The sequence below is a fragment of the Phalacrocorax carbo genome, chromosome 9, assembly GCF_963921805.1.
Source record: "Phalacrocorax carbo chromosome 9, bPhaCar2.1, whole genome shotgun sequence".
Taxonomy (NCBI): domain Eukaryota; kingdom Metazoa; phylum Chordata; class Aves; order Suliformes; family Phalacrocoracidae; genus Phalacrocorax; species Phalacrocorax carbo.
In genome coordinates, this window is record NC_087521.1 from 949,430 (window position 1) to 975,939 (window position 26,510).

Consider the following 26,510-nt stretch of genomic DNA (forward strand, 5'->3'; position numbering starts at 1 on the left):
TATCCTGAGACAAACAGGTAACCGGAACGCTCCCCAGCATGCGCTGAGAAAACGTGTTCAGGACTTCAGTCAGTAGAAAAGTCAGCCATTGCGAGGCATAAAGTTGGATGGTTAGCTCTTGTACAGGGAAGGGTGCTCTATACGGCTATTTCAGGTATATTTAAATCTCAGTAATTTAAACCCACTGAAAATGCAAGACAATTAATATTTTCTACATTATGAGGATTTACAGCCACTATAGACTATATATCTTGCCAATAAAATATTAAAATGGATTCCTGCCCCGTCTTTGGACACCACCCAACAGTCAGGAAACAGTTTCTCAGTTTTGTTCTCTGCTTTGATTTCTGGGACGTACATGCATGAAAATACGTTGGTAGAAACTGCACTAAATCCCAGCCCTGTCTTCTCTCTTCTCAGCAAGTTTGTTTACTCCTTTTTGGTGTTTGTCAGTAATTCCCGTCCAGGTGACATAGCAAGCATTTGAGCAAAACATTGAGAAGGACCTCTAGCTATCATAACTCAGTGACCCCAGTCCTTACACTATCTGGAGAAACATAATCTCTCGCTGCTGCTGTGGGAGACATCTAGTCTTATTCCCACTGTGCAGATGAAGAAGGCACATGGGGAAAAAGGGCTAGGTCTCACTAGGAGGTAGAAATACAAAGCCTATGTTTATAATTGCAATCCAAACAGTCTCTGTTCAGCTGCTGCCCAAAGCTGGAGGTATTGCTCACTAGGCTTTCCCCCGTTGCACCTAAGCCTTCTCTGCACACCTACATTTCTGCTTTGGGGCAGGCCTGGAATGGGCCATTGAAACAACTGGACACCTGGTCCACCCGTGAGAGTCCCCATCAGGGCCTGAGCATTCCCCTCGCAAACACCCTGCATCCTGGGGGCTGCAAACCTCACCCAGTGTACAGAGATGTACAAACCAGCAAGACCGGCTGCTTTCTTTGCAAAGCCTCGAGGTGGGTTTGCCACCCATTTTCTCCATAAGAGCTTAATTGCCTAAAATATCTTCACATAAAGAGAGTAACACAAGTTCAACACTTCATCCCTCCCTAGGGGATCCCCACCTCCCAGCACAACACCCTAACCAGCAGGAAACCCAATCGGCTGGGCCAGGGAGCACCTTCTCAGCCTCGCTCTATCTGTCCCTGGGAAATAAAGAATAAGCACCCAAACAATAGGAGAGAAAGCATGAACCTGTACCCACGTGGTTTAGGCAATCAGGTTGCAGAAGGAATGCTGCAGTTCAGTCCTGATGGAGACTTTTTTTTAGCTATTTTCTATTAAGTAGTCAAAGGATAAATACAAAACAAAGCCTCAGGGTGGGAAACAGGCCCTAGGACACCTCTCTCAGCACCCCAACCGTTAGGTCTGCCCTTACACTTGCTCCCCCTCCGTTGTCTGCTCCACAGTGGCACAGCTCAATGAGTGGAGCCTCCCTCCTCCACCACTGCAGGCTCATGCTGTGGTTAGGGTACTCTGTGGGAGGTGGGAGACTGAATCTTCAGCCTGAGGAAGACACCAGACCCAACCCTCCAGAGTGATGGGTATTTTAAACAATAGGCCATTTTACAACTCATAGCTCTTTGTCTCAACATGTCTTTTGGCAGCTCAAGAAACGAATGAGTCCTAGTTAGTCCTCACTTGAAACAGGTGTTGGCACTTTGAGACAACTCTGAGCTGTGGATCCCAAGTGGAACAAGGCTCTGGTTTGCCCGCTGCAGGCAGGTGTGTATGTGCTGAGCAGGGACAGGACATGAAGACCTACATCTCTCACCACTGCTTCCTAGCAGCTCCTCACTCATTCACTAGCACATGGCCATTTTTGGTCACCAGATGTCTACCTTCCCCTGTGTCCCGTGCAGGGAGAGTGGGGACCTAGCTCTAGGTCCTGGATTTCTTCTGGGTGGCTGGCTGGCACCTCTGAGTTAGGTGCTACAGTGAAGGCAACTGAGTGGTTATTGTCTTCAGCCAGAAGCGATTTGCCTGTGATCCTCAGGGAAGTCCGTGGCGGAGCAAAGAACTGAGCCCATCTCTCTTGTGTTCCAGTCTAAGTGCCGCAGTCATCCTACATCTGTTTCAAGCCTTTTCCTAGACCATTCCCTCCAGTTCCTTAATTGCCGTAGTGTCTTTTTGTATGAACCCTGTTGCACAGATTTGTACCAAACCAAGGACTATTTTAAACTGCAGAGTTACGAAAGCATTTAATACCTTCTTTATTATTAAGCACATTCAAACGTCACCAATACCACTTCAATGAAGGACTTCTCTCCCTCTACTTCTTACTTGAATAGGGCATAATCTCTAATCTGTGTCACTGAACCACAGCATCCTGCTTTCAGCCAGAGAAAATAAAATGCCTTCTTCAGGGGAGCAAGAAAGCAGTTCATTTACCCCAGCAATAAACAGGTTGTGTTTTTTAAGTATTCTGATTCCAGCTGAGTATTTGTTTGCATTTGTTGGTGTGCAATCAGGACACTAATAGTTCCCAGCAGGCTTTCAGACGGTCTTCTGAGAGACCGATCTTTGCACTCAAAATAACAAGGAAATTAAAATACAGATTTATTACAGAAGTTGATTTCACACGTGATAGCTTCCAGAAATGCTACCCACACACTAGAGGCAACGCTGCAGATTCTTCTAATGATATATTTCATGCCTTTTACCACCCGTGCAGAGTGTTCACAACCAAGAAAGGGAAAGCGGGACTCCAGCCTGGCTCAGGCACCGCCAGAGCAGCTGGAGCTGCGTTCCAGATGCACACCCACATTCTTGCCCAGTGACACGACCCCAGAGGCTGCAGAGGTGCAGGATAAAAACTGAAAAAGCTTTAACTGGGCTTCCAGCAAGACTTATCATCATTATTGCCAGTAACTCAAAACCCTATTACTCCCATACCATTCCAAGACTGCCACCTAAGGAGCTTTTTTCCGCTTCTGAGCTTCTTACACAGCAATTCAAGCCACAGACACACAGAGATTACTCCCGTAATAGTCCAACTCCGCCACCTACACAGAATTTGCATAGGAGTCATAGGGCTGCCATTTTGAGTGTCCTGGACAGTCTTATCAAATAAAGAAGTAACACAGCCTTACAACTGAACATTGTATTTAAAGTTGTAAGACATACTTGCCCCAGCTCCAGCTACCCACTTTTCCTTTTTCAACCACAGTTAGCTTCGTTAAGCTGCCACATCATTCCATTTTCTTACCGAAAAGAGTTCACACCAGTTGCATTGCATCAAAAGCCAAGAGCATCCTGGGCTGCGTTAGGCGGAGCGTTGCTGGAATCTCTGGGGACGTGACCCTTCCCCTCGACTCAGCACTGGTGAGGCCATGCCTGGAGCATTGTGTCCTCTGCTGGGCTCCCCAGTACAAAAGAGATATGGGCTTACTGGAGTGAGTCCAGCACAGGGCCACAAAGATGATCACAGGACTGGAGCATGTCTTATGTAAAGAGAGGCTGGGAGAGCTGGGACTGTTCAGCCTGGAGAAGGCTGAATGTATATAAACACCTGATGGGAGGGAATGAAGAAGAGGGAGCCAGATTCTTCCCAGTAGCACGCACTGACAATTAAAACCCATGAAATTTCATCCAAACACTTTTTTTTTTTTTTTTTTTTTTTTACTGTAAAGGTGGTCAAACACTGGAACTGGTTGCCCAGAGAGGTTGTAGAGCCCTCATCTGTGGGGGAATTAAAAAGCTGACGGGACATGGTCCTGGGCGACCTTGTGGGGTTGGACCAGCTGATCTCAAGGGGTCCCTTCCAACCTAAGCAATTCTGTTTATTATGGATGTGGAATGTATAAGTTATTTCTGTCCTAAATAATAATTAGAGGGCAAGAAATCTGAATGATGCCTGAATCAAACATACGATGTCATAAATGTATCCTAGATATTTACTCCAAGTTAAATCAGGAAATCCGGACATGATGCTATCAGTCGAGGGGGAAAAAATGGGCAAAACAAACGAGCTATATTGTAAGCATCTGGACGGTGACGATTTAACAAGCTTTGCTACACTGAAGAAATGGACAACAATTTTTATCTTACTCATCATACTGTGGACCGTCATGAATTCCGCTGTAAGAATTCCATAAAAAGAGTACACCTTAGTCACCGATAAACCGGAAAAGTAGCGTGCAGGATGGATATGTGTGGAAAAACAGCCTCCGCCCAGCACTTCCACACCAGCCTGTACCCTCAGCAGCCACCTTTGCCCACCCAAGGTTTGCCCCCGGAGCTGGCGACAGTAGCGGTACTGTGAGTTTGTCCAAAGCAGTGCAATTCTGCGCGCTGGGGGGAGAAGTTGTAGTCAGGGGCCGGCCGCAGCAAACTTTTGTTGGCAGGAGAGCTGCCGTGGCCGAGCGAACACGCGGCCCCGGGGATGAACCCCCGGCCGCGTGCCCTCGCTCCTCCACGCGTTGACCAGCAAGACCATCTTTTTTTTGCCGTGTCTCGGCCACTAGCACGAAGCCCAGGGGCCGAGGGACGCCAGAGCCGGGCCGGGATGCACCGGCAGAGCCTCGCTCGGCTGGGAAAGGAGCGCCATTTCGCTCAGGGCGCTGCGCGGCAAGCGCCGGCTTCCAGCACCCCCCCTCCCCGCGGCCCGGGCCCGGCGGCGGCGCAGCCCGCTCCGACCCGGCTCGCCCTGCGCGGGCTGCACCGCCCTCCTCCCCCCAGCACCCAAGGCACCGCCATCCCCACAAACCCGCGCTCCGCGCCCCACCGGAGGAGGAGCCGCTGGGGCGGGGCGGCCGCAGGCCCGGGTCACCGCCCCGCCGCCTACATCTCCCGGCATGGCGCGGGGCTGCGCCGGCGCCGGGCGCGGGCGGGGGCCGCCGCCGCGATGTACGCCGGGAGTTGGGGGCGGGCGGCGGCAGTTACGCAGCCTCCGGCGGGGGCGCGCGGCGCTGCCGGGCTCTGGGAGGGACGAGGCAGCCATTGCCGCCGCCGGGAAGAGTGGTTACCTCACGGCCTGCAGGACTCGGAGCTCGGCGACGGTGAGCGGCCGCCCCTCCTCGTCCGGCTCGTGGCGGGAGGGCTGGGGGAGGGTCCTGCTTCTCGCAGCCGGGTCCTGCTTACGGGGCGGGGGCGGGCCCGGCCTTTCCTGTGGCGGCGCCGGGCAGAGGGGGTGAGGAGGAGGAGGAGGAAGAAGAAGCAGCAACAGCAGCAGCTCTGGGAGGCCTGGCTGGCGTCGGGCCGGTTGCCGAGCGGGCCGGCGCCTCGGTGGCGGCGAACCCAAAGAGAGGGTCCTGCCGCCCCGGGAGGCGGCGAGGCCAGCACGGCCCGTCGGCTCCTGAAGAAGGCGAGCGAGCAGAGGGGCTTTCGCCGCGGCCCCGGGCGCTTTGGGCCCAGCGTGTTTGATCCAGTGAGCCGCGAGCGAGCAAAGGCGTGGCGCGAGGGTCGGCGTGTGAAGCCTTGCGGGTCGCGGGCGTCGAGGCAGGGCTCAGATCCGTTGTGCTCCCGGTGCTTGGGCAAAGAGCGCGCGGACAGGTGGTTTGCACGGCGCGCCTGTGCCTGTGCGGCTTCCTGAGGCTCGCAGTTCCACCCGCCCCGTGTTCGTCTCCTTCTGCGGTTCTCCTCCCCACTTGTTTTTCTAGAACTAAGAACTAAAAGTATTGAACAGCAGTTACGTAGCCGTTTTAATCTGTCAGACCTATGTTGTTCTTAAAATGAGTGCTGTGTTCTTACCCTGTTTTAAAGCACATAATTTTATGTAAGTCTGTCCTTCCTTTGCAAAGGCCTCTCTTTCCCTTAATACCCGCCGTTGGCCTTGCTAGCGCTCGTGTGGTGAGGGTGCATCGGGAAAACAATCTGTCGGAAGGCTGCGACGGAGCTGGGTCAGTCCCCTCAGCTGGATTTCCATGTGGGCATAAAAATGCAAGTGCGGTCACAAAGGCAGGCAGTGGTTACAGCGGGCAACCTTGGCCCTCCTGGGAGAAGCACGAAACTCTTCACGTGAAAGCAGTTAAATGGCTATCACCTCAGGTAGTGGGTCGGGGACAGTTCCAGCTAATCTAAGTAAGTGCTGTCACACTTCTACCCCTCGCCCCATATGAAGCCCTTTATCCTGCCTTCCAAAGTTCTGGCACTTCTCTGATGGCATAGTGAGCCCAACTAAAGAAGCTGATCAATAAAAACATAACGGGTCTTAACACAGAAGGTAAATCACGCTAATTCAAAATACTGCATCCAAATTGTCTTGAACTGCTTTCATAGATAACGTGATATATTGTCTATTTATTCTGTCTGCTTTACAGTCCGATATCGTAATACAAGATCACATTGTATTTCCACTCCTTAGGGCTTGGATTCTTTCTCTGTTGTATGACAGCAAGCTGAGCCAAATAATTAATGTTTTCCAGTCACAAGGACTTAAAAATTTCTAAATCACATAAATGAAAAAAGTTACATACTCAAGATAAACAATGGACCTTACAAAAAATATCCTGTATCGGGAGATAGTTTTGAAAACCTGAATATCTGAAATAGCCTTTGTTTTTGCTGCTGTTAAAATCTCATAGTAACAAAATGTTTCTTCTTTATAACTTGGTAGACCGTTAAGGTATTTTATGATTAGGGCAAATAGAAATAATTTGATTACTACCATTTATCGTTTGGATGCTAAGAAAATTTTTATTGCAGTAATCCTTTCAGGTGAAAGCAAAAGTTTGAAAGTGTTTTGTGTCATTATTCCAATGATTAGTGCAACAGTTTTGTTGGGTTGGTTTGTTTTACTTTTTTTAAAACTGCTGTTAGCCCAGCATATTCATCTTGGAACTTATAAAGTAGGGTTTTTTCATGCTCTGTGGTACATACGCCTTATTAGTGCAGCAATAAACAAGAATGTTATTTCAGATACAAGAAGTCTTTAAGTTATATGACTAAAAAGGGGCAAAGTTGGGAGTTCTGTGCAGGTTTTGCTAGAAGTCAGTAAGATAGGATTTTCTCACTCCTTTGGCTACAGAGAGGAATTGGGTTTTTAGCATGTATATCTGGAGGACAAGAAAATCAAATCCCATTTAACCAAGATTTCTGAGATGTAAAAGTGATCTTAATCACCCTATTTTAAGTTTGCTGATCTGATAAACAATGCTGTTTTCTTTCTTAGCATCAACATTAAGATGAGTGGCTGCCGTGTCTTTGTTGGACACTTAAGCTCACGTGCTCGGGAACGGGATGTGGAGAAATTCTTCAAAGGATATGGACGCATACGAGAAATACATCTTAAAAATGGATTTGGATTTGTGGTAAGCAGTACCTTATTTTCCTTTCTCTTGCTTGCAGGTACTAGCCTTGCTAGGCTGATGTCAAGGAAGGGAAGATGCTTAAGAGAATAATAGTTCCAATGGGAAATGGAAAATATTAATATACACTTCAGGCTGCTTTTCAGGTGTTGGGATTAGTGTTTTACCTGGTTTTGGCCAGATTTTTGCTCAAAATCTTGGTAATATCCTAGCTGTGTTAAATGCATTGTCTGATCCTAGTCTTCCATGGATTTAAATCTTATCCCTTATTTCTGAAGACAGTATAAATATCCTCTTATGGCATTACAAAAATTGACAAAGTCTTGACCCGGAGAAGAGTTTAATACAGACTCACTCACGTTCCTCTCTGTTTCTCTCTCGCTTCTTCTAGTCTGCCTGGTCACATGTCTAAATAATGGACTGACATAAAAGCAAAGTAGTTGGCTAGGAGGGCAGGTGTAATAGGTGCTTGCTGTTGGCTTTTAACTCTTTTAACAACTGCACAGCTTTTAACTCTTGTGGAGCTAAAGTTAGGCATGTTCACTATCAGTGTATGTTCACAGGGTGTATGTGTCTATCAGACTATTAAGTGAAATACACAGTTCATTGGATCTCAGTTTCCTACTACTGCTTTCTAGAGCCCTGTGCTCCTAAACTGTTGTCCAAATTTTTACAGCTTTACAGGTTCCCAAGTTGACTCAGGATCAGCCTGTTTCTTAACTGTTAGCCCCAGAGAACTGAGAACTAGCTGTTCTGCAGCACTGAGTTCAAACTGGAAAGGTTGATATTGCCCTCACATTGGCAGGCTTAGTGCCATTCGTCCTACCAAGATCAATCCCTTGGGTGAAGCTGTGGGAAAAGAACAAAAAAAAATAGGCTTTGCCTACTTTAGTTTCATACAAGTATTACTTCTTGACTCCTACAAGTGTCAGTTCCCAATTGCCCTGCAGCATGAGCTACTCATTGTTGATTGCCCATAGGTAAATACCTGCCTCTTAAAGTTGGGAGGTAAGTGGCTGATCCAGACACGAGCCTGAGTTTATTTAGTGCGTCCTTTCCAATTGCTGCTATTTCTCAATCACCTTTCCCTGAGCATTCCTCTTCTCTTTTCGGGCAGGGCTGTTGAACAGTAGTTGTACCTGAATGAGTCGTCATCTCTACGTGAGTCAGCCAACCATCCTTCCTTTCTTCTCCAGTTCCTAGACAGAGCATTTTCTTTTCAAAGCTCACTAGTAAGCTTGAATAATCATCCCATAACTCTGTCTAAAAAATTTAATTGTTCTCATGATGAAGAATTCTTTCCTAACATCTGAACAAAACTTCCCGCCCTTTGCCTGTCATCCTGTCACTGTGCCCGTCCCATGAGGAAAGCACTCCCATCATTTCTGTAACTATGTTTTAGGTATTGGAAGACTGACTAGATCCCCTCCAAGCTGCCTTTTCTTCAGGCTGAACAAACACACCACCCTCAACCATTCTTTGTCTCCAACCTTCTGATCAGTTTTGGTGGCCCTCTGCTGGTCACGCTCCAATTTTTCAATGTCTGTGTCAAAACTGGACACAGTGTTCCAGGTGCAGCCTAACAAATGCCAAGTAAGGTGGAATAATTGCATCCCTTGGTCATTTGGCTGTACTCTTGCTGATGCAGCCCAGGATGTGGTTTGCTTTCATGAAGCAAGGCCACACTGCTGACTCGTGCTTAGCTGACTCTCCACAAGGATTTCTGTGTCCTTTTCAGCAGAGCTACACTTCAGCCACTGAGACCCCAGCGTGTTCTGTTTCTTGGGGTTATTCTGTCCCAGGTGCTGGACTTCACGTTTATCTTATGTTAACACCCGCAATTCTTATTGGCCTAATCTTTCAGCCTATCAAAGTCTCTCTGCGTGGTGGTTTTTCCTTCCACTTTAGTGTCAGCCACAGAACTGGTGAGGGTGCGCTCTGTCCTGTCATCCAGATAACTTATAAATACACTGAACAGTGTTATCCTTTGTGGTACCTCACTTGTGATGGGCTGTCAGTTAATCTTTGGTTATGATTGCTTAAAATCTCTTTTTATAAAACCTCCTAGAAAATCAAGTGATTCTGATCGAACATTGTTGTAGTGTTAAAAGCATGTTTCATTGTGCTCAGTCAAAATCTTGCTTGATCTTTGAAACTGGTTAAATTTACTTAAAGCTTGTAGATTTCAGTGCAGAATCTTTTCAGATGTCACACCGTAAAGCTAGTATGTGAAGCTGGGTAGACTGGCAGACATTCAGTTTGTTAGAAACCAGCTGAAATCATGGGAGTTGTAGGTGCTAACTATTGATATTAAATGCTGAGCCTAAATTAATTTTCGCAAGATAGTCTTTGCATCATCATGCAAGGATGTGTGATGTTTCACTTGGTAGTGAAAACAGATTTCAATGCAGAGAGGGGAAGATAGCTTAAGCCAGTATTGCTTCTGAAAAGCTGTTTATAGTTACGAAATACTTTCTTCAGCTTGAGAAGCTGCTTCTCTGTTGTTCATTGCTTTCAAGATGCAGTTCCACGGTTTTTTTCTCCATCTGTGCTGTTGGTTGAAGCAGTCCCCCAGCTGCTTGTTCTCACTGCTTTCTTTCTTTCCTTTCTCCCCTTGTCTCACATGGTGTTACCACAGTTGTTCAGCTGCATAAGGAACCTACCTGAGAAGCTGATCTGGTTGAAAAATAACACTGTTTTTCACCCCACCTCTTGCACAAAGTGTGCTGTTTTTCATCTGGATGGGTTTCTTGACCTAGTTTCCTGCAGAGCTGTACAAACAGCTTTGGCAAGAACCAGTGGGCTGGGTAGTGGGCAGAGGCTACTCAGGCTGACTAAAGCAGCATTGCTGCCAAAAGCAAAGCAACAGATTCTGTTGCAACAGTGTATGGAATAGCATATTATAGCTGATCCAGACCCACAGGTGGCCAGTGCTGAAGAGGGGCTTATGTTTCTTACTCTTCTTACACAGGCACCTTTTTGCCAGGCTAGTGAGCTGAACTCACTCGGGGGGGGGGGGGGGGGAAAACCAAAAACCAGAACGGCTTTTTCTCTGGTTCACTCTTTCTTTGCCAGTTCAGCCCCATTCATCCCCTTTAGATGGTTTTGGGAATGCGCAGCTCTCCTGCTTTTGGATGTAGTGGATCAACTTGTGCTGTTTTATCGGATTTCCCTGTATGTAGGGCTATGTTTTAAACTGTATGCCTTTAAGGAATCCTCCCACCTCTGTCCAAAAAAGCATTTTACATATTTCTGTAATAAAATAGGTCATTTCATTAATTTATTTTATATAGGCCCTGCAAATAGTTATACTGAAGCAACTGAGGGAGGCAAAAGGAGGTTATGGGGTGGAGGAAGACAAAACGGTTATGAATGGGAGCATCTTGGCTCTTCAGTTGTAAATGTACTAGGAATCCACTTCCTTGTTCAAAGTTCTGGCTGATACTTGCTGCAGAAATGTAAAATTTATAAAGAAACATGTTCTCTAGCATTTGAATATACTGTGAGGGAAGGTACTTTTTTTTATTTGTATGTTCTTTCTAGGAATTTGAAGACCACAGGGATGCCGATGATGCAATTTATGAACTAAATGGAAAAGAGTTGTGTGATGAAAGGTAAGCTTATTAACATAATTTCGCCTGAGAACAGCAAAAGTGCTTTGTATCCAAATACAGTGCATTAGCTTGTGCTCCGACGCCAGTTTCTTGTGGCTCTGTGGTTGGGTACACCTTCCATAACTTTAGATGAAGAGATCTGTTGGGATCCTGGTTACAGCCTTATATAAGGCAAAGATAGTTTGGGACTGGAGGAGGGGTGGTTTGGAGTAGGGCTGACTGGGTTGTCTGCTTGCACTTATTTCTCCTTCAAAGCTAACTGAAGGTCTTGTCACTAGAAATATTAGTAGAAGTAAATTGAACTTATTTATTTGTTATTTATCTGTCTGTTGACTTCAGAAAACAAGTTGATGATAGCCTCTCATCATTCGGAGTGTTTCCCTTCAGTTTGCAGCAGTGTGGACTATAGTCGTTATATATTACAGTAATTTTTATTTTGATTGTGGAAGCTTGGTTTAGGTCATTAGGTTGTTGTTACTTATTTTGGTACTTTCTGCCCTCTGTGGTTGCTCTTGGGCTCTGGCTGAGCAAGTTTAATTGTTTCAATCTGAATTAAAGACATTTTCATGAAAGTCTGAGGGAGATGAATGCGACAAGAGAATACCACTGTTCTGGCTCTTTAAGAAATGCCAGCGACTGTTACAAATCATTGCTTGCAAGGGCAAGATAATTCTTGTTTGTGCACATGTGCCTTCCAGTTGCAAAAGATTTAAGTCAGTCTCAAATACTGAAAGTTTGGTTTTATTTTTTGATTGCATGTTTTGTTCCTATCGTAAGGGTTACAATTGAGCATGCTCGAGCCCGAAGAGGAAGGGGCAGATTCCCACAACGGTTCAGTTATTACCAGTCGCAGAGTGGATCGAGGTAGGTGGTCTGGACTCTGTTTCCTACAGAGCAACTGAAGAACTGTACTGAAATACTGTTTGCTTCTTGTGGTTGGAGTTAGGGATCCAGCTCTGTTTCCTTTTATAGCTTTACGAAAGAAGTTTTATCTTCTCAAACCTTGGAGGTCCATTACTGTTACTTACCTCCTATGGCTGAGGAGAATGTGGATTTTAAAGCAGTTTAACTGGCTCGCAGAGTTTCACAAACCTATTATGAAGTGCTCCCTCTCCATGTTGTAGGCACTACATTGGTCTTGCTTCCTACCGTTGTGTAGGTGATGTGAAGGAGTAATGATGCAGTTGGATGGGCTGTCTTTAACCTAAATGAAGAAAAATGCCAGAGTTTCTCTATTGAGGCTTTTGTCATTAAACTGAGCTTACAGGCTAAGTAGAATTGTTGTAGAGCAATAGTAGGCTTTCACATTTCCAGTTGTATGTTTATCAAAATGCTTACTTCAGCACAGAGTACAAAAGGAACTGTATTTGAGAAACAGTGCTAGGGCACAAGATACTAGCCTGTGCAGAAGTGTTTAAATGCCAGTTGACTAAGTTTGCTGACCGAGCAGGTGCCTTGCTGAAGGAGATCCTCTGTCAGACAGTGGAATCTGAAAAACAGAATGTAGCTCATATCTGGAATACCTGTAGTGGACATAGAGTATTTGTGGAGTTGTTCACTTTCAGAGATTTGAGCCAGTGGTGAACCGTGTGCTGTCTTGCAGTGGAGTTTGTGAAAGTTCTGCGGATTTGCATATATTCCACCGAACAGCTACACATTCTGTCTTTGTACTTTATATCTGCCTGTGTGAAGTAAATATGTATGGAATAATTTACTCTGTAGAAACTTTTATAGCAGTGGCCTATGCAGAGTAGCGTTTGGAAGAAAGATGAAGACTTAACTGACATAAACCTCTGCATTTGTTTCAAAATCAGAATTGCTGCCAGTTACAAACCAGTGTCTGGGCTATCTAATTTGCATATGCAAGTATGCTAATTAGATTATTTTTTCTTTAGTGGCAGTAACCTTGATGCGGTATAATTGGTCCGAGGTCCAGGCTAAAAGTGGACTTTTAAAGTAGGAAGTATGATTGAAGGTCGTGGGCATCTGACGTTGTAGTCATGTTCATGACGTCAGACTGCCGATGCCAGACAGGAAGAGACTGCGGTTTGCAATAATGGAAAAATGGGACTCAGCCTGCCAGTTTTGGGACTCTGGGACCTCTGTTTAAATGCCTGGAAGATCTGGATGTTCTGAAAAAAATTGGGACACTTTGAGGTATGCACTGAAATGAAATTGCCTATGCTTCAGTGTACAAATCAATACACACCGTTTAGGATTATGTTTCTATGGGAGGAGAAGATGAGAATAATTTTCTCTAAGGTCAGTGTTCTTGATTCTTGACTCTTTTTGTAGTAATACGAAGTAGTGCCATTGTTAGAATCCTGCATTACTTATCAAAAGGCTGGCATACCTTTTTCCATAGTTCTCAGATCCCTTTGGATTCAGAATGAATAGGATTGGGAACAGAAATGACCTTACTCTTCTTTTCTGTATGAACATTTTCAAGCCACATTTTCATTTTTTGAGAGGGTCTTTAATTTTTGCTTACATGAAAAACATAGGCTTTCATTCAGGAACTGTAAACTGTCACAGTTATTTCAGAGCAACCAGTTATCTAGCTCTCATTTTACTAAAATATTTCTACCCACAAAAATATCTAATATAGGTCACGGAGGCATATGTAAATATTAACAAGTGATTGGGAATTTAGAAGCATGAACTAAGATGCCTTTAAATAGTGCCTTCTATCTCCCTGACATGAAGCAGAATTTTTCCTTCCAACTAAAAAAAAAAATTAAAATTGCCCTTTGCATGAATACCCTCCAAAACTGTATGTGTGAGCCAAGCCTGTCAAATACCAAAACTAAACTAATTCTCTTTACATTATTTCATTTTACTAGGCACTTATTCCAGTGTATCTAGAAAAAATGGCAGCTGTATTGACTGCCTTGGTACAAAGTTCTTTACCAAAATCCTTTTTAATGTCCTCTTAGCAGCTTGGTTCTTGTAGCGGACTCTTAAGAATATACTTGACTAGGGAGAATCAAAGCTGCAGTCCAGCAACAAGGAAAATACTTAAATCTCACAGCAGACTATGGAAAACATCGGTTTTTTAAAGTTCTAAGTTCCTTACACTGGAGACTTTTTCCTTTGTTTTTTTTCCTCTGAACTCCTCTAGCCGGTATGGACCTCCTGTTCGTACTGAACACAGGATCATAGTTGAAAACCTTTCATCCCGTATCAGCTGGCAGGTGAGTTAACACCTTATCTTTTTTTTTTTTTACACCTTATTTTCCTACCCTAATTTCTTGCCAAATTTCTTAATAAAGCCATCATAAATATTTAACATGAATAAAAAATAAGCAAAAAGGCTTCAGTGATTGCTAAAAATTAGCATTCAAAAACTTAGAGGTCTTCTGTTTCACAGCTGTGCAAATAGTTCTATAACTAGATTTTGTAGTTGGGAACCAGTTCTTGCTTACTTGTGTCTACCAACTGATAAAAGTTTCAAAGACTCTAGATTGTTTCTAAATTACTGAAGCATAGGATCCATTCAGACTGTGTTGTCCTCTTGTATTGTTACACCTGGAAGTGCATGACTTTGTTTTGAGTGAAATTTATGGTCTTTTCTTATGTTTTCCAAAATATTTTTGTGATACAATGCATGACTGAGAAGTCTGGTAATATGTCATTAATAAAGGGAATCTTAAAAAAGCTACTGTGTAAAGTACGCTTACTGTAGATATTTTTAAAAAAACTCTAGGTGTACCACCTTTCTACTTTTCTTCACCCCTTGCTAATGTTCTGCTAATTTTCAGCTGGATTTTAACAGAAATACCATACAATCAAATCCTTTAGTTGTGTTCTGCATAGTATACAGTCTATGGAAAGTTTAGTTTTTAAGGGCATAGCAACAGATGCTGTTTACAAAAGGTGAGTGAATAGTGGAGTTTAGTCTTGTTTGTTAACCTTTATATTCTTTGAATAGAGACTTTAATTAGTGTAGTGAAAGATGCAGTATAACATGTTGAATGTTCAGAGCCTTGGTTTTTCAGCTAGATCCACATGAGGAGGCTGTTTGGTTTGCCTGGAGCTCCACTGATGTGTTTCATAAGAGCCTGGGTACATTCCATGCAGATGAACGGTTGAACTAGGTTTGTTTGTCTTCTGCCTGACAGGTTCAAAAGGTTCATAATTGTACAGTTGTGTTAATTGTTGAATAATTGAAAAAACTTCTGAGTTGATGTGATGAGCAAGTAGATTTCATCTAAGTATCTTCTGGGTATGCTATGGGGTTATGTATATGAGGAGATTGTTACAAAACACAGTGCTTGGAAACAGCAGTAAGCTAGAATGGAGTGTTAAGGAGAGTAAATCCTATGATAATGTTTAGTGTTAAATTCATAACTTGAAAAAAATGTTAACATTTCTGTAGCTTTCTTTTACTTGTGAATATTTGTAATGGCTTTATGTGTACTTACCATTGTAGACTGAAGCTCACCCAATTCAGATTTCATGCTGATGAATCTTTAGGATTCTAATTACATGTTCTAGTGACTCTCTTAAATACAGGATAAGTTAGTGTAAAAGACTTCATGTCTTGATACCTGCCTAAATAGACACCATTTGAAGCTAACATCCATATGCAAGCCTCATTTAGTTTTGAAGCTGTACTGCTTTGATCCTGACTATAGTGTTTTAACTTCTTTTAACTATGCTACTTAGATGACAGATTAAAATAGCTAATACGTTAACAGTAGTGGCATTATTCTTTTCTAATCCCTGAGCTTCTAGCAAGCACAATTGATATGGAACCTTGCTTTAAAACTTATGTGCATAATTTTATCTTTGGTGTGTGCAGGTCCCCATGCTTTGAGAAATGCTGTCTCCTTTAAAAGTTATTATGTTGGGATATTTAAAAAAAAACAACACCAAAACCACAAAACAAGCAATCCACAAATAAAATTGGTATTCAGATCAGTTTCCTCAAATTGTTGACTGTATTGTTAATAGATAATCTCATATCTAAGTAGTAAGCAAACTGTCAAGAGTTCTTAATTTAGAAAACATATTTCTGCATGTTCAGAGCTTCCCAACCACAGTCATTAGTTCATTAGTATTGTTGAATTTCCAAGCAGTTGGGAAAAGTAGATCTGTGTTACATCAAGATGTAACTTTCAATATGTGTTTTTCCTATTTATAGTTGTCCTACACCTTATTTTCCTTTGCTGCGAAGGACAACAGGCTATTCTTGTCCTGTTTAAGGTGAACCAGAACAGTGAACTTGGGATAAAATTTGACTGTTCCACTGGTTAAGTAAAACCACATAACTTTGAAACAAATAGCAAATAATTGGTTGAGCTTTTATAACATGTGCACTTACTCTCTTCTGAGCAATAATGTTGGCATCTTAATCGTGTTGACATTACTATTACAAATGATATTTCATGATGATGATCCTTAGGATTCAGTGTATAGCGTGGCAAGTCTGGGGGGGGCCCTCAATTTTGAAGTCTAAAGTTAGTGAATTAGAAAATAATTACGTAGATTAACATTTTCTGACTTCCTTTTGATTTACCAGTCCTGGTCTGGTTAAGCTCTCATTGACTTGAGCAGAGCCAAAATTTTGTTCTTCATCTCTAAATTGGGTAAACATACTGTGGTTGAAATGTTACTTTTAATGGTGCTGTAGGGCCCATTTTTCATTTGCTGTTAAGGTTTCTTTGTGTTAAGCACATGTAAAAAAAATGAAAATATCTACTAGTTTGCATATGCCATTCTTTAAAAGAAAACTATTAGATTTTAATGAAAAGATTAGATAAAACTAAGCCTTCTTATGTCCTGTGGCAAATGTTCTGAAGTTTTTCCTGGCTCTTTGTTTTTGTAGTCTTTTCTTTCTTAAGCATATTTCTAACCAAGTGCATTTTGAACCTCTTCTAACAATCTTGATTTGGTTAACCCTCATTTTTCTTGTGTGGAGGAAAAAGAACCAAAGATTTTGGGGTTTTCTAGTGGCTGAAATTCTAGGGTTTGGCCTGTTCTGAATTTTCCTTTTGGTTCCTATGAGAATCCTTTTTTTTTGGAGATCTAGATCTTGCTTTGCCTGGGTTTGATCTTGATAGGCTAGCACAGATCATCCTCGGGTTCTTTAGCCACTTCTGCACACTATGTCCAGTGCTTTCAGGGCCTCTGGTACCTCCGTGAAGCATATTGCTATGAGCCATCACTCTCTCTTTGTCATGTAAGAGAGTTCCTCTTGGCCAGTATGCTGGTTTTGGCTGAGAAGGGGTTAATTCTCCTCACTGTGGTGCCTGTGGTGGTCGGGGACCTTTCCAGCTTCCCGTGTTCTGCCGTGTGGGCGGGAGGCTGGGAGGGGCGGGGCCACGGCCAGGACAGCTGACCCCAACTGGCCAATGGGATGTTCATTCCGTACCGTGTGACACCATGAGCAGTATATTAATGGGGGCAGTTGTGGCTCGGAGAGGTCGGTGTCGGGTTGGGGACTGGTGGTGTTGGGTTGGCGGGCAGAGAGCGGGTGTGTCACGTGCGGTTTGTTTTGCTGGTTCATTCCCCTTTCCCTGCCCCAGGTTTTCATGCCTCTCATTGTTTTCCTTTCCATTGCATTTTTCTTGTTGTTGTTTTAATTATTAAACTGTTCTTATCCCAACCCACGAGCGTTACCCTTCTGATTCTCTCCCCCATCCCACTGGTGGGGGAGTGAGTGAGCGACTCTGTGGGGCTGAGCTGCCGCTAAACCACAACAGTCTTTTTTGGCACCTAACATGGGGCTCGAGGGTTGGAGATACTAACAGCTGCTGGTCACAGCACCATGTTCTAACTTTTGCAGCTGGTGTTAAAGATTGGTTTGTTGAGTCTGCTGTGTTCTGCTGTGATTAGTGATGTTTTGCCTACAAGATTTGTCATGCAAACACTGGTTTTCAGCTTTATCTGGTATTTGGGGTTTTTGCTGAAACCGTTACTGTACCTTGGATACCACCTCATTGAGGCAATCAGCAATTATGCCTCCTCCTCAGAGAGATCTTATATGGAGGAAATACAGAATGGTGTCTTTGCATCTTTATTCTATGATGTCTCTGCCTTTATTACAACAACCTTTTTATATCTTGAACATCCTTGAGTGGTTAAGGTGCACTTATTGTTAGTTTTTGGGCAGGTTGTTTTGGTTTTGACTAAGCAACTTAAGAATATCACCCAGAAATCTGCCCCAAGGCTTGATAGTTACGAGTGGCAGGGCATGTGGGATAGCATGGGCGAATACCTAGGGCAGTGGCACCCCCAGTGTTTTGGAGTTTCACCCCTGAACAAGTGCAGAATCCTGAAAAACTAGTAGAATACTTGGAAAAAGTATGTTGTTGTGCTGGGAACTCCAGAGAGACACAGATAACTGCAACGTGCCGGGGCCTGGCCCATGCATACCGAGCCCTGCTCAACAGTATTCAGTGCTCCCAAGGGGAAGAGAATGTCTCAAAGGCATAGTGACGGGCACTGTGGCTACTCAAACCCCCAAGACAAGCACTGCGGCTACTCAAACCCCCACGACAGGTACTGGAGCTGACTCGGAGAATCAACCCATGCCAATATCAGTCGCCCCCATACACAAGACGAAATATTGGAAGCGGACGTCAACTCATTTAGAACGGGATGATGAGGAAGAAGCAGGGCCATCATGAGGAGAGGAGGAAGTCGTCATAAATGAAACGGAGACCACCCGATCCCTGTCCTTGAGTGAGCCGCGAGATACGTGGAAAGATTTCAGCCGTCGTTCAGGTGCGCACATTGTCACCTGGCTGCTCCGATGCTGGGATAACGGGGCCAGTAGCCTGGAACTGGAGGGAAAAGAAGCCAAACAGCTGGGTTCCCTTTCTGGGGAAGGGGGTGTTGACAAAGCAATTGGAAAAAGAACGCAAGCCCTCAGCCTCTGGAGGCGACTCCTGTCCGGAGTGAAGGAAAGGTATCCCTTTAAAGAAGATGTTACATATCGCCCAGGAAAATGGACAACTATGGAGAAAGGCATCCAGTATCTAAGGGAATTAGCTGTGCTTGAGGTGATTTATGGTGACCTGGATGATCAACAGGCATCCACAGATCCAGATGAAGCCGAGTGCACACGACCCGTGTGGCAGAAGTTTGTACGGAGCGCACCATCCTCGTATGCAGCCTCATTGACAGTGATGGCCTGGACAGGGGACGAGGCACCAACGGTGGCGGAGGTGATCGATAGACTCCGGGATTACGGAGCAAATATCTCTTCCTTGCTTGTCTCTGCTGTGGAGAAACTATCCCAAGAGGTCCAGCAACTCAAAGAAGATATGCCCTGCTCCCCACCTCTATGGGGTAGTGTCTCAGCTCTTAGGAAAAAGCGTCCTCTGGCTCAAAGGAGAGGATACACACCACGGGCCACCCCATGGTTCTACCTGCGTGACCACGGAGAGGACATGATGAGGTGGGATGGCAAGCCTACCGCTCGACCTTAGAGGCACGTGTACGTGAGCTGCAAGGAAGAACAATCACTCAGGGAGGTTCTTCCAGGAAAGCTGCTGCTCCAATTTCCAGTGAGCAAGTCCCCAGGCAGAGGAGTAGAAGTGCTGATTTTATTTCTGAGCTTAATAGAGAGACTCATGATTCACATTTGCAGGAAGTGAGTTGTGACTGCCATGATCAGGACTAGAGGGGCCCTGCCTCCAGCCGGGTGGAGGAAAGGGATAACCGGGCTTACAGGACTGTGTGGATCCAATGGCCTGGCACGTCTCACCCACATGAGTATAAAGCTTTAGTGGACACCGGCGCACAGGGCACCCTAATGCCATCAAACTATATAGGGGCAGAACCCATCAGCATTGCTGGAGTGACAGGGGGACCCCAAGAGCTAACTGTATTGGAGGCCATCCAACTGGCCTTAGGTATTGCCGAATGGGAGAAGTGGCCAGTGCTCTATCTCTATACTGACTCCTGGATGGTGGCAAATGCCCTGTGGGGCTGGCTGCAGCAGTGGAAGCAGAACTGGCAGCGCAGAGGCAAACCCATCTGGGCTGCCGCACTGGGGCAAGATATTGCTGCCCGGGTAGAGAACCTGGTTGTAAAGGTACAGCATGTGGATGCTCACGCCCCCAAGAGTCGGGCCACTGAAGGGCATCGAAACAACCAGCAGGTGGATCAGGCTGCCAAGATTGAAGTGGCTGAGGTGGATCTGGACTGGCAGCATAAGGGTGAACTATTTCTAGCTCGGTGGGCCCATGACACCTCAGGCCATCAAGGGAGAGATGCAACATACAGTGGGCTCGTGACTGAGGGGTGGACTTGACCATGGACACTGTTGCACAGGTTATCCACGTGGGAATGTGAAACATTGCTGCAATCAAGCAAGTGAGGTGGGTAAAGCCTCTGTGGTATGGGGGACGATGGCTGAAATATAAATATGGGGAGGCCTGGCAAATTGACTATATCACACTCCCACAGACCCGCCAAGGCAAGCGCCATGTGCTTACAATGGTAGAAACAACGACTGGCTGGCTGGAAACATCTCCTGTCCCCCACGCCACTGCCCGGAACGCTCTCCTGGGTCTTGAGGAACAAGTCCTGTGGCGACATGGCACCCCAGAGAGAACTGAGTCAGACAACGGGACTCATATGCGAAATAGCCTCATAGACACCTGGGCCAAAGAGCGCGGCACTGAGTGGGTGTATCACACCCCCTGTCACGGACCAGCCTCTGGGAAAATGGAGCGGTACGATGGACTGTTAAAAACTACACTGAGAGCAATGGGGGGGTGGGACATTCAGGCACTGGGATACACGTTTAGCAAAAGCCACGTGGTTAGTCAACACGAGGGGATCTGCCAGGCGAGCTGGCCCTGCCCAGTCAGAAATCCTACATACTGTGGAAGGGGATGGAGTCCCTGTAGTGCACGCAAAAAGTACGCTGGGCAACACAGTCTGGGTCCTTCCTGCCTCAGGCAAAGGCAAAGCCATTCGTGGGATTGCTTTTGCTCGAGGACCTGGGTGCACTTGGTGGGTGATGCGGGAGGATGGAGGAGTCTGGTGTGTGCCTCAAGGGGGTTTGATTTTGGACAAGAACAGGAAATTAACTGAATGGCACAATGCGAACTGCTATATAATATTGTGTGTCACCTCTGTGTTGTGTCAATGATATCATAGTACAAACCTCCCAATCCATGGAAGATAAACTTTGATGAAGCAAGCAAAGTGCAGCAGTGATGGAACAATGACTGACTCGGTATGCAGCGACCCAACGCACACACACCATCTCTCCCGCCCTGAAAGCCTGATACGGCAGATGGAGCCCAGAGTCATGGACTGGGTGAACTCAATGGACATTTTAATGGACATTGTACAGGGAAGGTCCATGAACTAAGGGAATGATGTCTGTGTATTATGTTAAAGGATGGGAAGGGGAGGGGTGGTGGTTGGTGAGGTTGTATTGCATCGTATGGGACCTGGGCATGGTGTAAATGGTATGGAATAAGGGGTGGAGAATGTGCTGGTTTTGGCTGAGAGGGGGTTAATTCTCCTCACTGTAGTGCCTGTGGTGATCAGGGACCTTTCCAGCTTCCCGTGTTCTGCCGTGTGGGCGGGAGGCTGGGAGGGGCGGGGCCACGGCCAGGACAGCTGACCCCAACTGGCCAATGGGATGTTCATTCCGTACCATGTGACACCATGAGCAGTATATTAATGGGGGCAGTTGTGGCTCGGAGAGGTCGGTGTCGGGTTGGCGGGCGGTGAGCGGGTGCGTCATGTGCAGGTTGTTTTGGTGGTTCATTCCCCTTCCCCTGGGTTTCATGCCTCTCATTGTTTTCCTTTCCATTGCATTTTTGTTGTTATTTTGATTATTAAACTGTTCTTATTCCAACCCACGAGCGTTACCCTTCTGATTCTCTCCCCCGTCCCACCGGTGCGGGAGTGAGTGAGCGACTGTGTGGGGCTGAGTTCCCAGCTAAACCACAACAGCCAGCTAGGTATTAGACAAGCAACTCTATGCTTAAGGTACCTTCTTGTATCTGTCACATGTGGCATGTTATGGCAAGTAGTGTGGGATTATAAAATATCAGATACTCTTTGGTGAGAGTACTGCTTTAACTTAGACAGATGTTTAGCTTTTTAGTGAACTTTTACATTATTTGTTTGTACTTTATCCTGTTGCTGAGCAAGTAAGTTTACAGTGTCTGCATCTTTAGCCTCTAAGTTAAATACAGGGGTACCTATTGACATGGCACTGTAGTGTGAGGGATATTCAAGTGAAACACAAAATTTCTTTTACCTTTGTAAAATTATTAATTATATAGTTTTTGTACCTTTTTGCTTTTAATTTTGCTGTGAAGTTGGGGGAGGTGAGCATATGGAATGAATTTGTCCATGTATATTGGGTTATCGTTTAACTGGGGTGTTAGTCATGAAAATTTGCATTTAATACTATGTTGCTTTTCATCTGTTACAGTTGTGATTTCAGTGTGTATGTTGGTATTTTAAGTATTGCATTGTATTTTCATAACAGCTCGTTTTGGGATGCAGGATTATTTTAAAAGCAATATTTTATTCCCTGTGGCTGTAAAAATGGATGCTTCTGTATGCAGCTGCTATTACACAGGCTGTTTCTCAGAAACTTTTTCTAAATTATATGTATTTATATATACAAAAATATAAAAGCATTAAGCAGTTTTAGCAGAGAAAGTTTTAGGGGGTGATACTACTGCTAGCTGACTCATTTGTGTCTTGTTTAAGGCTAAAACATTAACTTTTGCTGCAGGACTTGAAAGATGTCATGAGAAAGGCAGGGGAAGTCACCTATGTGGATGCTCACAGAAACAACAGGAATGAAGGGTAAGTTCTTCTTGTGTCTAAATCTGTACGATAACTGAAACTGTTAAAGGCAAGATTATCCTTGTAATGTAACAGAAATCAAACATAACTCTGGTGTGGCTTAGATGCTGAAATTTATTCAATTTAAAAAAAAAAATAAAAATAAAAAAACCCCAAACACAAACTGTCAGTAAGTAGGAGTTCAGAAGTGGTACTGAACTCAGTCTCTCTCTCTACCATGAAAACAGTGTGTCAAAGCAGAAAGGGAAGGGAGAATAACTTTCAGCATTTGGGTTCTGCTGCCTTTAACTCAGTTATTTATGTATAATCATTTATGATTTGACTCCTGAGGCTAAAATACCTACTGTCTGTGGCTGTGTTGCAGTTGGTTGTTGGTTCAACAGTCAGAGTCATGGGAACTGAACATAACCAATCTCCACAGGGAACAGCTAGCTGCCTGCTCTTCATTCTTAATTCTGCAGACTACAAAGATCCCGTACAACAAAGCAGGAGAGAGGGAAGTGTGACTAGAGTGTCTGTGCTGGCAAAACAGTGCTCTAGGACCACTGCAGGCAAATGCAACTTAGACTTCTTTTGAAGGGAAAACAAATTAAAAACACAAAGGGGATTTTTCTGTGCACTGTTAAAAATCTAAATAGGGCAAGAGAATCTGCAAGTTTGGTTTTTTTTCTTGGACAGCTTTAGAATGCAGTTTAGTGGAGGACTGAAAGATATTTCCTCAGCTGGTGCAGGTTTGTGTAGCTTCCTGGAGTTTCTCCATCTCACTGCAGATGAGAGTTTTGGTAATGTTTAAGATGTGGAAGGTATGGATGGCTGGGACTGTTAGTGTCATATTTTCCCGTTAACCAAGTTAAAATTAGCTTTCAGAAGATAAAACACCAAGCTGTGAATCAACAGATAGAAAAAGGCCCAGACTACTTCTTGCTTTTTCGCTCTCCGTGAAACCTTTTTCTCCCCTGATGGTATACAGGGTTGTAGAATTTGCATCTTATAGTGATATGAAGAGTGCACTGGAAAAATTGGATGGCACTGAGCTGAACGGACGCAGAATTAAACTGACTGAAGATCACAGAAGGCACAGGTATGTCACCTGATCTGATAAAATTCTGCTGAGGGCATGGATTTGGGTAGTATCGATGCCAGAGTTTTATTATTTAATTCTTTGGCCCCAAGTTAAATATAATCACACAGAACCACTTTCTAGCAATGTAAACAGATTTAGATAAGAACTGACTTGCTGAAAACAGGGTAAATAGAACACTTGGATGAAAGTAAGGAGATTTTTTTTTTAACATAAAACTTCATTTTTAAATGAAAGGACTTTAAAAAAAAAACTATAGATTTTGGTATTAAAAGTGTTCTAATTTAATGGAAAGCTGCTTCACAGTCCTGTGAAGTGTCTCTTAGAAAATGTTAGCTGCAGCTCTTTCATTGTCCCTCTTAAAAATAAATCAATTTATTTTCATTAAAAAGAGACGCATAACTAGAGAAGATGTTAAACTCTCGGGCCTTAAAGTGTGCTCGTGGTCCATGCCTTTACAGACTTTTTTAGCATCTTGAAAGAAACCCTAACTAATTTACATGGGTGTTTCTAGAGAGAATAAAAACCACAGGTATGAATTTTCATTCTGTGCTTTTCTTGATAAATGGCTAAAAATGTGTTTGTCTCCTCCTGGCAGGGGGAAGGCGTCTCTTATTAGGCAGTTCATATTTGCCAAGCTAGCAGAGAACGTCAAGGCTTAGCAATTCCTGCTAGCCTTGGCCTAAGAAGCTGCTGTTGTGAGGGAGCAGAACAGAAATCTAGCAGCACTCTGAAATAACTGAATGCTGTGCATAGCGCATTAAGATGTTCAGATGGATGAGCTGTGTATACGAAGTAGTTGATAATGTAAATTGAGTCTTTTAAATTTAGTAGGAGGTGAGACTAAAAACTTGAATTGTTTTCCCTAGAAGCAGATCTCGATCAAGGAGTTACTCAAGATCTCGCAGCAGGTCCAGGTCTACAGGATCTTCCAGATCGGACAGGCGGTCCAGGTCAAGATCAAGGTCCAGGTCCCGATCTCGATCCCGGTCCCGATCTCGATCCCGGTCTCGTTCTCGCAGTCGTACACCTAAAAAGAGTTACTCCCAGAAAAGCCACCGCTCCAGCTTGCTAGCTTCTTCCCCATCTCCCTCTTCTAAAAGAAGATCTCGTTCTAGGTCGAGCTCTGCTCATAGCCGTAGTTAACATGCCCTTAGAGATGTATTAATGCATTTAATTTGATTCAAGTTTCTTGAAGACTTGAGACAAATTATACATGAGAACTGGGAGGGGAAGAGTTAACATGATGAAAGGGTAACCTCCTCTTACATTGCCAAAGTGCCTGTCATCAAATAGGCTGCCTCTGTGAGGAGGGGCTGTCAGCTTTCTCCTTTCAGTGAAGTCTGGAGTAGGAAGACTTTTTTTATTTTTTTCTCTGCTACTAGTAAACATTTCTATCATAGATATATTATGTACACATAATGCTGAGGTAATGGGACAAGACAATACGCTGCTTTCTCCCTCTCTTACCCTCCACTTTCCCCTCCAGTTCCAAGGCCCTTGACTTCCAAAATACTACGTTAACTTTTGTCCTTGGTATTAAGTCCCAGAACAGGAAGTAAAGATTTTATTCCTTTAAGGTTCTGTGGCTACTATTCTGTGTGAGAATGAATGGACCAGCTGAATTTAGTTTAGAGTTTTCCCCATTGCTTGGCTTAACGGGCTGTTCAAGTTCCAGCTCTATACGACGTTGACAATATGCTTAATTTGGAATCCACATTGGTCAGTTGAATGTTGCTCATTTGGATAGTGAATTGATACCATGTTAAGCAGTAATGAAAGCTTCAATTTCCTGTTAAAATGAGACATTCCATCCGGATGTCAGGATTATTGGGAATCTGTTGTAAAAATTTTCCAGTAATTCACTAGTATGTGGTATTGTATGTAGAGGCTTTATTTGACAGGTGACTCCATAAAACTGCACAGAAATGTCAATATGCATGTCCATGTTTTTGATGTTTATAAAACTGACATAGCTTTCATACCCAAAAGTACGGAACTAAATAATGTGTGTATGACTAGCAATAGTCTTGATGGAAAGGACAGTATTTTTAGTAATCACAGCAGCAAAAAAAATCCCAGGAAAAGTGTAGTCAGTTGTGACAAAGTTAATCATGTTAAAGTGTAAAGAGGGTAATTTCTTTAAATCTCCTGAATGCACAGTTGTTTTGATTAGTAGAAATTTCCTCTGCGCATACTGTTCATTCTTACAATTTAGAATTAGATCTTTTTTTTAATTCCTGTGTCATTAAAGAAGGAAAACATTTTTGGAAAAAATATGTAAATTATTCCCAAAGTCTTATGTGTGTTTAAATGTACCATTCGTAATAAAATAAAACCTTTTTCTGGCTTACTTTGCAGTCTTGTTTAGTAATGTTCCTGTTGCTGCTGTTCAGTTCATATGGTCTTGCAAACGTGATCACAAGGAAATTTATTTGAGGGTGAACCCATATGGAAGCAAGTGAAATGTAAACTAGAAACCAGTTATAACGCGTAAGTAACCGGATGCTGACTAACAGGAGGACAGGATACGATTTTACTATCATGGCCATCAGTGGCTGAAGGGATGGCAAATAGTAGGTTTTTCTGCAGTCCTTGCAGACGGATTTGTGTGACTCCTCCTTTTCCAACGGAACCAACAACCAAACGGCTATAGGTGTTGGAATCTTCCTGTAGGTAAAATCATTTGTCACTTTCGAAATATGGTTCCAGAGATTCTTAAATTGCCCACACTACTTCTATGTGTCTAAGGCT

General features: G+C 44.0%; 1 protein-coding gene across 1 annotated transcript; it reads left to right on the forward strand.

Annotated features, from left to right (window-relative positions):
* The first annotated feature begins 4,863 nt into the window (after positions 1 to 4,863).
* LOC104052115 (serine/arginine-rich splicing factor 5-like) lies at positions 4,864 to 26,109 on the forward strand. Its single transcript, XM_064460049.1, has 8 exons — positions 4,864 to 5,015; positions 7,127 to 7,265; positions 10,806 to 10,876; positions 11,654 to 11,740; positions 13,998 to 14,070; positions 22,602 to 22,675; positions 23,646 to 23,756; positions 24,626 to 26,109. Exons 2-8 carry the CDS (start codon positions 7,140 to 7,142, stop codon positions 24,900 to 24,902), a joined length of 819 nt encoding a protein of 272 aa, XP_064316119.1. The 5' UTR covers positions 4,864 to 5,015; positions 7,127 to 7,139; the 3' UTR covers positions 24,903 to 26,109.
* The last annotated feature ends 401 nt before the right edge of the window (positions 26,110 to 26,510 follow it).